This window comes from Glossina fuscipes, unplaced genomic scaffold, assembly GCF_014805625.2.
Source record: "Glossina fuscipes isolate IAEA_lab_2018 unplaced genomic scaffold, Yale_Gfus_2 62, whole genome shotgun sequence".
NCBI lineage: Eukaryota > Metazoa > Arthropoda > Insecta > Diptera > Glossinidae > Glossina > Glossina fuscipes.
This window is the reverse complement of record NW_023998434.1, coordinates 109,058-121,347: the sequence shown is the minus strand read 5'-3', so window position 1 is coordinate 121,347 and position 12,290 is coordinate 109,058. Positions and strand designations below refer to the sequence as shown.

The 12,290-nt window shown below is 30.7% G+C and overlaps 2 protein-coding genes across 2 annotated transcripts in view; one reads left to right on the top strand and one right to left on the bottom strand.

Annotated features, from left to right (window-relative positions):
• Positions 1-12,290, top strand: part of LOC119638036 — an 84,498-nt gene that overhangs the window by 11,569 nt on the left and 60,639 nt on the right. The window lies entirely within an intron of this gene.
• The window catches only part of LOC119638035 (myb-like protein A), a 14,009-nt gene continuing 6,533 nt past the window's right edge, over positions 4,815-12,290 (bottom strand). The window contains exon 2 of the mRNA XM_038034617.1: positions 4,815-5,415. Within this exon, the coding sequence (XP_037890545.1) occupies positions 4,844-5,415 (572 nt within the window). The 3' untranslated portion in view covers positions 4,815-4,843. The remainder of the gene's footprint in view (positions 5,416-12,290) is intronic.

The window sequence follows — 12,290 nt, the reverse complement described above, 5'->3', positions numbered from 1 at the left end:
ATATATATATATAGATATATATACATGTTTGTGTCATTAAAAGTAGCAAACGATTTGTTCTTCTAATCGAAATTTTTCATTCACTTGATGTGCTTATGTATGCTTGCTTGAGTGCATTCTATCGCTATGTTTTACTGTATGATCATATTCATGGCAACACATCCCACATCCGTTTCTATCCAGGTTGTAATGACTGTCTGCTGACTATTGCAGCGTACAATTTAATGCAAAAATTACCGTCATACCGTCATCTAATCAATGCAAACAAGTGAACTGCTTGGACATTTGTGAACGCATTAGAAGTTACATATGTTCTTATACACGTTGAATATGTAATATCTGCATAATATATAGCTTGGATTGTATGACGTACAGTTTTCCTATTGGAATTCCTTTTTAATTCTTTTTTTATACCCATCACGAAAGGATGAGGGGTTATATACATTTTGTCAAAACGTTTGCAACGCTCAGAAGGAAGCTTTAGAGGATGCATACTTTTTGATCAACATCAAGTTCTAAAAAGATTTAAACATGGCCTCTTGTCCAACTTGTCCGTTTGCATAATGTCTGTTGTAAAAATTCCCTGCATGAAGCTACAAAGAGGCTTTATATTTGGCAGAAGCATTGGAAGTTCGTGCGCGCTGGTTGATATCAAATCGATCAAAGGATACGTCTACAGTGTCAAGTAAACTCAGAACACCTCTGTTTATCAAAATATATAAAAAATTATATTTTTTGCTCATTACTCATAAAGTACAGCAATTAAACCTATATAAAAATTTGAACTCATATTCTATGGGCGATAGACAGGTATAGTACCTGTACAAATATGGTCACGCCTATCCATTTTTATAGTGCATCAGAATTTCAAGCATTTATAACGAAAGCACATAAGCAAGTTTATCGCTCTGTTTGTCTGTCCATCTGTCCGTCTATCCATTTGTATAGTATCTATGGTAAATATTCTAGCGCTAGCGAAAATGGTTGGAATTTGCGAAAACATTGACAAATGATCCAAATTTGTCAAAGGACACAGCTACAAACAACACCCATACGACTGTATAACAGAAACTAGGAAAAACCTTCAGTTTCAATGTTTTTTCCTCGTTATTAATAAACTACAACAGACACACACAATCTAAATTTCCACATTTATTCCAAAGAACAGAAGGGGTAGGCCGCGTTCACCAAATAGTATATTGTTATAGTATTTTTAGTCTTTCTTAGAAAAACGATGATGGGTATAAAAGATTCGATCGCGACCGAGTATAAATTTCTTACTTGTTTTTTTTTTCTTTTTTTTTTTATCATTAGACATGTTAACCATAATAAAATAAATTTCCAAGAGATAACGATATCTATGCGGCAAATACTGTATCAGACGTTTACAAATACATAGCAGACATACCATAAGCAGAGACCATCAGAAGCTAGCTACGCTAAGCTAAATACTAATTATAGTAAACTTTATATTTTCAATAGTTTAGATTGCTTCTTTATAACTGTAAAAAAATTTTCTTAGAAATATATTTGAAACGACTATTCGTTCTAGCCTTCTATGATTTGTGTTGTCCCAATTTTGACGCCATGAGCCATATTGAAGCCTTGACAAGCGGAATCATTCTCTTGCCGTGATCAAGGACCAGTACGATCTTTTAGCTCCAACGGTGTAAAAGCCACACAAGTACTCGACGTATAATAAATGTTAGTAATAGACTCGTAAGTGAATATCAAAGTCATCCAATATAAAATAAAATTGTACTAATAGTGTAGGAAAATCGTCATTTAAAGGGGGTAGGAGGTAGTTCAGGACGCTATTAAACCGCTTTTCAACAGTTTAGAGAAGACAGTCATATTTTTTATTTCCCGATCGATTTTTTAATCCAACGACCAGTTTTTCATTTGTTTAAAAGAAAAGAAAAAAAAACATGAGGCATGAGCATGCCTCTAGCAGTCATAAAACGTTTAATTAATAAATTTTGGGTTCATTTTGTAGTTTTGTAGCTATAGCAACAAAGCAGAATCATCATAACAAGATGATCACTATTTGGTGATCTATTCGAAAAGTTTGAACGGTTTGCAACCATTTTTGAGATTTTGTACTTGTTTTCTACGAGTTTGCAAAATTATTTGTTATCACAGTTTAAAAATTTGTTAGGAGAGAAATAAAAAAAGAAAATGGTCGCCAAAGTGTCGAATTGATTGCTGAAGAAAGAACTACTGAAGTACTTGCGCAAAGCTAAGAGCAGATTGCAATGGTTAAAAAAAGACCCATTTCGGAATCATGCACTTTTAAAACCATAACCGATTCGGTCGTTCTTACTTATAAAGGATATATCAAAGTATTGAGGCTCATATCAAATTTAGGTATAGAATATTGCGCAGCCATAGTACCTGGGGTAAAAAAAGACGAACAATAGGGGTTTTGTGTCGGGATTAGATTTTTTTTTTTTTTGGAAGGAGTCGCTATTGCTATGCCAAGAATTGATTGATAAAAAAAGAGACTCTAAGAGACTTTTAAAGACATTGACATTTTGACACCTCTCAGGAGATATTTAGAGATATTTGTCTTATCGATCGTAGGAGACGTGTGAAACCCGTGCACGTTATTATTGTTTAACCCGTTGCACACGTTAAACCTGAACCGTAAATGAAAAATAAATCGGGAACGTAATTTTTGCGCTCTGTTTTCTCCTTATATTGCTTATAATATGCAACTCAGTCCCTTAAAGAGATGTGGTAACGAGGCATTAATCGTTTCTGACCGTTCTTGGTAATGGGAGCGTGGAAAATCAAAATAGGTCTTACGCTAGGATACCGCACAATCATGGAAACGTGAAATGTCTTCACAGAAAACAGCAGCGCTTCGTTTCTTCCTGATTGACTCCGCGCTTTAGTTCATTTCTGAAGAACGCCGAGGTTTTCATTGTTTTAGACTGAGATTAAAATTCAAAGGGACAAAAGCACAAAATCTAATCCGAATATGGAAAGTCAAAGAAGGAAACGAGTGGTCACTGCCCTGTTTGTCGTGTCGTCCCGAGCACTATCAAATCACGAAAAGAAGTCCTGTGGAAAGTTAAGATAAATCATTAGACTTAGATCGCAAAACCAACTTGTCCTCCAAGTGCCTTTCGCCTATGTGTTTCGTAGTAAGTAAAAGACAAAGAGTCCTCTACCTCCAACCTTCTATAACCAAGTCTTTAATATTAACAGCACTTAATTAAGATTTTTAAGGACGTAACGGGACTATAGCCTTACATCAAATACCTTCCGGCCTTATTAATTAACAAGAAAAATTCCTACGCTGTTCCTATCATGCTGCTATTTGTGCTGCAATAGTTAAAAGTTATGAAAAGAAAAAAATGAGAGAGTTTTTTTTATAAAAGATTTTAATTAATTTATTTTTTCCTTAAAAAATTATTTTAAATTTTCTTAAATTTTTGCAATAATTTAAAGTTGGGCCTTTTTTTTCATAATTGAATATAAAAAAAAAAATTATTTAATTATAAACTAAAAAAAAAAAAAACTCAATTTACAATTTGGACAATAATTTTTTGGAAATATTTTCTTTAAATATATATATATATATATCTTTTTTTTTTCTTATAGTTTCATGATATGGGTTAAATACAAATACTAAATAAAATTAATGTAAATTTACATTACAACATTTTGAAAAGTTCTCTTCGTAGTGCAATTAAAAAAACATTATAAAAATATTTCCTCTTTTTTTTTTTGTTTTCGTTAAATAAAACACAATGATTATTGTTATTCAAAACTGCTGAGTAAAAAAAAAGTTAAAAAAATAAACAATTGCAAATATAATCTTAAAAATAAAAAAAAAAAAGAGAAACGCTTTAAAAATACAAAAGAAAAAAAATATATATAGGAAAAAGAAAAGAATAAATATACAAAAGGAAGGAGAATAAGAAAGTAGGACGAGAGATGGATGAAGATCAAAAAACAATAAAATTCTCTTCTTTCTTTTTTTTTTTTTTTTGTGTGTATGTGTTGTTTTCCATTTTTGGATAAAATTACAATAATTAAGGATTTTTCTTGTGTTGTTTTGTTGTCGTTGATTGTATTTAAACATAATTTAAGTTTTTTAAATTAAAAAAAGCATTTTTATATATATATAGTAGTATTGGTTGTTTGTTTTTTTGTTTTGAATATAAGTGAGATCATTTGAAAGTCGACTTCAAATGTTTAAATTTGAATTGTTTCAATCTCTTTTTAAATTTTTTAAATTATTTTTCATTTTTTTTTTTTTTTTTTTTTTTGTTTTATATATATATATATATATGTTGTTTAATAATCTTATACATCATTTGTTATAGTTTGTTGTTGTTGTTCTTCTTCTTCTTGTTATCGTTGTTATTACTTTTGCATCCATTAACAACAAAAACAAAAATTGACTGAGCTTCTGCCCGGGAGTGTGAAAGATAATAATAATAATAATAATAATAATAATAATAAATGTTTTTATTGATTGTGTTCTTTCTTTCTGTTCTATTTGCGTTTTCAGACGACTTTTTTCATTTTACTTTTTTTTTTTTCTCCATACAATAATTATTTTTTGTATGACGAGTGTGTGTGTGTGTGTTTTTATGTACGTTGGGTGAGCTATTTTTATAACAAGTCAGACATTCTATGTGACAAAATCCAAAAATACTAAAAAGACCCACTCAAGTAATATTATGCCTTTTTGGTTTATCATTCATTGCCTTGTTGTCGTTGTTGCTGTAGTTGTTAGTTATTATTGTTGTTGGTTGGTATTGGTATTCTTGTTGTCGCTATTATTATTGTTGTTTGTACGCGTTTCTTATTCTGTTATTTAGTAGTTTTACGCATGATGCGTATGTGGCGCATTAGCTGTTGAGATGGAGGTCATATTGCGTGACGCCTTTTGTGCTGACACTGAAACTTGCAACATGATTGTCGTTCCTCCTGTCGCTGTTAATGTATCAATATCATCATCATCATCATCATCATCATCATTATTATCATCATCATCATTATCATCACCACCATCATCGTTATCATTATCATTATTATTATCATCATTGTTAGTGTCTATTGTGTTGCTTTTAGTGTTGTCAGTTTGCAAATTATTATTAACATGTTTGTTGTTGCTGTTGTCGGTGTTGTCTTCTCTCCCTTCAAGACACTTTTTATTATTTACCGATAAGTCTGTCGAGTGCAATTGACACGATGTTCCCGTTCCCGTTGCCGTTGCTGTTCCCGTTGCTGTTGTTGTTGCCGTTGTTGTCGTTGTCGCTGTCACAGTTGCCGTTGTTATCTCCTCTTGTGGTAATTTTAATACTTCGTATTTAGCTGCTGTTTTTATTAGTTTACCAACAACACCACCGCTGCCAGCAGCAATAAATTGTTTGTTTTTACGTAAATTAAAACATTCTGAAAAGAAAAAAGAAAAAAAAAATACATATATTTAATTTTTTTTAAATAAAAAAACATATATATATATATACATATATAGAGTACAATTTGAACTGCAATAAAACTCAAGTGTTGCCTACAAATAGGCAAAAAATAAAGCACGATAAGAGCTGCTTGAGTTTTTATTCCCTATTAAAAAAAAAAAAAAAAAAAAAAAAAAATAATTGTATATAATTTCCATTATATTATTTAGTTTAATAGGAGAGAGCAAAAGAGGTCATTGAAATGTCTCTTTATCGTTATTGTTACGCTTCATCACATGCAAATACCATAAAATTCATTAATCTCACATTGACGACCTTCAAAACTAATTAGACTATAGAATTTAGATCATAACAAAATCGAACATGAGTTAGTAGTTACCCGCAAAGAGATTAAGAGAAAAGAAAACACTTATACAGCATATAGAGAGGCAGAGAAAGAGAAGAAGAAGAAGAAAGAGAAAAAGAAAGTGAATGTGTGTGTGTGTGTGTGTGAAGTTGACAGCAAACAAAGAAACCCCTAAGTCTTACCCATATGAGAGTTGTTGCAAATACATTGCGAGCGATGCCTGTGCGTTTCTTTACTTTTCTTAAAGAAATACTGAAAGCAAAACTTTCAAAAACAAAACTTATTATCATAAACAACTTAAACTTAAGTTTAACATTTTATTTAGGTTGTTGATTGCTGTTGCAATATAATCGAATAAATATTAAATATTCTCTTATTGCCGGACGTTAATTCGTTGGCTTTGGATTCGTTAGCAAAATTTTTTTATATGTTTTTGTTTTGTTTTTTAATTTAATACAAGAGAGTCAGCTCACGTTTTTACCATCATGTACTAATACTTAATATAATTATTTCTTCCCTTCTAGACATTCTGTGTATATACTAATTTTTTTTTTTTATTTTTTTTTTTATTCTTCTTCTTCTTCTTCTTCTTCACAGTTTTTTCGATTTCGAAAGGTAAACAACAACACAAAACTCTCTACTACTGGTTTTTATCTTTAGCTTACAAAACGCATATGTATACATAGTGTTATGTGTGGTATCTGTATTTGTTTTATGAATTTCTTAAAACACTGACATCAAAATAAAAATAAATAAATAGTCTTTACTTTTCTACATACAGTAAATAAAAACAGATATAATAATAAGCGCACCATCACCTACATAGAACTTAAATAAAAACGGAACAAAACCATATAGGGATAGGGCAAAAGTTAATTTAAATTTTCCATTTTTCTTACAAGAGAGACACATAGTCTTTAGTATATGGCGGCACTTTTACATTAATACCCGGTCGAACCATACATACACATACACAAATTTACTTAATATGTATTAGAGAAAATGTTGAGAAGGAAAACACAATTTAAAAAAAAAAGCAAAAAAAAAAAAAAGAAAGCAAGAGTTTATATAGTCAGTCATACAGTTTAACCGAAATTTATGAAATCCATCAAAATTTTGGGTTTTGAATTTTTTTTCCTTTCTATTTTTTTTTTTTTTTTTTGTTTTTCTTAAACTATTGTGTAAGCATAACGTAACAGCCATGCATAGCGTATACCATACATCGACGCAATATGACATAGAAGCTTGAGTTTGACATACTTAAATCATAACATGCACACATCGCCATTCACATGCACATAAACAGAAAATAAACATAAGATAATCCAAGAGTAATAGGGTTAAAATAAAGTAAATCTAATGATAACAATGCAATAATAAAATAATGCGATGAACAATATTACAAATTTAATGATTTCGAGATTGTCAGTGTGATTTCAATAGATGGATGGATGGATGGATAGACGATGAAAGATAGTCAAGAGTGTGCGTGCTTAAGCTGAAGTTATGATTGATACGAACAATTAATTTCCTTAGCTTCACATGAGATCGAGTCAAATATCACGATTTCGTTATATAAAATGAAATCATCAAAAAATCGTAATTTCAATGAAATCACATTAAAATTCCTTGAGAGCAAACACAGAGCCCACCGTTAGCAAAAGGCATGAAAAGGTAGAAAGAAATGGTGTGCAAGTGTCCATCATACGGGAAAGCAAAACAAAATGCTTTGCATAAAAACGCTACCACCTATGATGTATCATCTATGTAGAGGCAGTCAGTCAGGAAGCATTACTTACTTACTTTTTCCCTAAGTCCGATATATTTTTTTTACGAATTATTTCTATATGCATACGAAAGCCATCTGGTTACTTTTTAGGTCAAAATTAATTACTTAATATGGTAAATGCAATGGAATAATTCGACAAAATTAGTGTACCACGCTTAGTGCAAGCAAACGCATTACAAATCCATTCCATTATTGATGCTAATCAAGTTTACATATGTATTTGTATATTCTCTCTATGCTGGCTGCTGTGCGTTGTGTGTTGAACACGAAATTTAATAAACTTTCTGCACAAAATAGACAAAAACATATTTATCAACACAAATAAAAAAAAAAATAAAAAAAATAAAAAAACAAATTCCCTCCTAGCAAGACAGCACACAGCAGATAACAGATGATATGACTAACTGACAGAGGCATGATTGTGTTTATCACCGCCTGCACTTCAAAAACAAAAAGAAAAAAAAGTCTCAAGCAGTCTGGCTTTCTTTCATTATCTTACATTCCAAGTGTCGTAAAGCTTTCTATTATTATTATTATTTTTTTTTTTTTTTTTTTTTTTTTTGTAATAATTTCGAATATATTTTGTTGATATTTTAAAGTTTCCAAGTAATTTAGAAGAATTACTCTACAGCAAAGGTCAGTAAATTCGATTGTAAAAGGCAAACACAGAAATCAAAAAAAATAACAACAAGCAAGAAAATTGTATTCGGTCCTGACCGAATCTTTTCTATTAAAATTTGGAAATTTTCTTCGAATTTTTAAAACTAAAAGATCTCGGAATTGTTGTTGCAGTGTCATTTGCATTTTGTTGCAAGCAAATTGCTGTTTGAATTTACCTCCGATCAATATCGGTAGTAATCGTAACAAGTAAGAAGATTATATTCGGTCGTGACGAAATCTTTTATACCCATCACCGTTACCCGAAAAAAACCGAAAAAAAGTAAAAGAACTGAATTTTCATGCTTTCTAAAATGGAGTGGGCGTGGCTAATTTTTTCTATTTTTAAAATAAAAATTTTTTTATAACGTAGGTGTATCGTGTGGGAGCTGTGGGCCTGCCTGTCACTTCAAAATTCCTCATTTTCGTTAACGGCAGCATATTTACCACAAACGCTGCACGTTTGCGCAGACAGACGGATAGACATGTTCAAGTGCATGCCAAATTTGAAACTGGCCTTTATGGGATTTTTGCAGCTTGTTTCTTTGCCTTATGAAGGTCTTGAAAAAAAAATTCAGTTTTGATACACTATAATATTGGATAGACGTGGTCAATCTTTATACAGGTGCCGCATCACCGCCCATAGAATATGTGTTCAAATTTTTGTACACTTATCTGTCATGTGTAGGAGTTTTCAAAATCTGCATATTCTGTGGGCATGTTCTTTGACCGATTTGGCTCTAAATTCAATACCAATCTGGGCACAAGAATTCCCATGTTTGTGCTAAACTTGAAGTCGCTAACTTCGTTTTTGCGGCCAGGAGAATGTTTACAACAGACATTACCAAAACGGACAGACCGACGGACATGCTTAAATAGATTTTAAACTCGATGCTTATCAATAATATATACATATATATATATATTTGGGAGGTCTCCGATGCTTTCTTCTGGGCTTTGCAAACGGTTTGACAAAACTAATACACCTCTTATCCTACGGTGATACGTACGAAAACAGCTGTGGTTTTTAATTTCTTAGTTAACATTTTAACATTCTAAACTAAACACAAGTACATATCACTAGGAAATACAGACATAATAAATATACGAGGCAGAGGCAACACAAGTGCTTAAAGCGATCGCAAGTCCTCTTTTTCCATCTATCTTAGCCCATTGGCCCTAAACGTTTTCAGAAAGAAGACTCGTTACACTTTACGAACACTGTTACCTGTGTAAAAATATGTAAATGCTCTCTTGAGGGGCTACACATAAATTGCAAAGAGAAGAAACGAGTGCAAGCAGAATAGTGTTTGATGTTAATAACCTAATAATCCGGGTAATACTTCTCGGGACTCGGAAGGCAACCTTCATTATTCTTCGATTCATAAACTACTAATTTTTACGACGACTAAAGCACTTGATCTTAATGCGACAAGACTGTACATCGACAATATTAGCCTAAAGAAAAAAAAAGCAAAAAAAAAAAAATCTTTCAGTAGCTATTAAATGCAATCAATTTGTTTAAATTAATAAAAATAACACACGTTAATATATGTATACCGATTAAATTGAACAAATAAAAAAGAAATAAAAAAAAAAAAACTGCTACAATGATAAAGACAAGTTCGTACACTATTGTCATTAAAAAAAAAAAAAAAAAAAAAAAACAAAACAAAACAAAAGCAATTAAGGAACACATGAAACCGCGAAAAATGTATAAAATCAACACAACTTTACAAAGCCAATAAACAAATAATAATGTTTATATATGTACATAATAATATACATACATGCAAACATATATAAGAAAAACGCAACACATACAATGTATAAAAATAATAATAACAATAATAACGATGATGATGACGCTGATAAGACGATGATCGACCTTCAAAAAATGCATAAATTTTAAATGCTTCCATACTCTTCAAGTAACTACCCACACACACATATATATATATATATATATATATACATATTCACTCTCTCACAATTTATTATTATATAATTTTTTTTTTTTTTTTTTTTTCATCACCAAAGAAATCAAAATACAACTTAATGGTATGAATAAAAAGAATTTCGCGCCAAAAATTTAAAAGTTTTCAGAGGCAAAATATTTTCAATAAAGTGTACAGTTTACATATTTATTTATATGTATGTAGATGATGAATCGCTTGAGAGTGACCAAAAGCAAAAAAAAAATAAATGAAAAAAAAAAAAAAATTGGAAAATAAAAACATGCGCATTCACACGCACGCATATATATATAGACTAAGTAAGGAAAGGAAAAGCTATAGTGCTAATGTTGTTTATTTGCCTTGACGCGAATCTTGATTACTCAACATTTCAATTGAAAATTATAGCTTTTTATTACATTTGATTGTATTAACACGGAGCGATTAACACTCATTGGGGCTGTTATGTAAAGGTGACGAGAATAATCGTAGTAGGCGTGAAATGTTCTTTTCTTCATTTCACAAGCGAATATATTGCGATTGTAAGGAAAAGTGAAACTTTCTCTTGCTTGCAGTCATAAGGTTAGGGACAAGCTTCCAATACGCATCAAATTTTATCCTTTTTCTTTTCTTGCAAAACTCACTAAAATAATACAAACATAATGATTATCTTATTTACAATTTTAAATACGGCGGTTTTTTCAAAATTTTTATTCTGCTTCAGAATTGTTTCAAGCTTATTAGCACGTTTGCAGAATTAATTTGAAAGTTATTCCGCGTCAATTTTTTTTTTTTACGTTAAGTTTTTATTAGAAGGGTTTCCCTTCAGAGTTTCCTGCTGCGAAAGCGTTAGAACCATAAGGAAACAACGAGGGCTTGTTAATATTTCGAAATTTGAAAAAAAGTTGCTTCAGTTTGTCAGTCGCCCAAAAAAAAAGTTCCCCACCTTTCCTATCGAAAAGCAAACAAAAACTCTGGTCACCTCAATTGAGAGCATGCTGCTATATATCTTAAGATTTAGATGCATTTTTGTAATTTTGCAAAAATCTTATATCTGATAATCGTGACATAACCTAAAAAGTATAGTCTTCAGAATTTCGAAAATCACTCATTCGTTCATTCATTCATTCAATTGATCTCTAACTCTAATATTAAATTCGCTATCGAGCGTAGTGTGTAGCTTAAATGTCATCGCTCGCCGACTTGCTTTTAAGTTACAAATAGAATAATAAAAATTATTTTCCTTTCATTCTCATTGAAGGTAAGCATAAAAGTATATTTTAATGCACTGGGAGTAAAAAAGTTTGTTTATAAACGATTTATAGGTGGTATGGGGCCAATAGAAATAAAAATAAAATAACGAGGCCAACAACAAAAGTAAAATTTATTGTGTTTAACTTTAAACAAATAAAAAAAAAAAAATAAAAAATAAAAAAAAGCAATTAAAATAAAAATAGCAACAAAAGCAAGAAAACAAAAAAAAGAAAAATTTAAATAAAAATAACAATCATTTCTTTCCGACAGTGTTTCTTTATTGAAATGCACACACACACACACACACACCCACACACGCACATAAATACACACGCACCAAAAGCAAAAAGAAAACATATGCATATAAAACACTAAACATACAAAAAGTACTATGCATGCACTCATGCATGCATGAAAAAAAAATAAGATTTGCCAAATGCATATAGAAATACACATTCGTTTTGTGTAGAGTGCTCACGAAAATAAGATAGAACGTCAATGATGCTCAACTTTCGACTTTAGGTATCGATATTCGGCTAATTTCTTAAACAACAGTTGTTTTCGCCTATGTAAGTTTTATGCGTTTTTTGTTTTCTTTTTATTAGTTATTTATTTATATATTTATTTCGTCGTTTTAAAAACATATTATTTTCTTGCGATGCAAGCATAATTTCTATGCCTTAGCTATCACTGCAAGACCAAACATATTCCTTTTATTTATATGCACTAACTACTACTCACTACTACTACAACAATAAAAAGATCATACAGTTAAACAAAAACTATGACGACGTGACGACGAGAAGGCTACGTGAGCTTTGTTTTGATTTAAACCAAAAAAAAAAAAA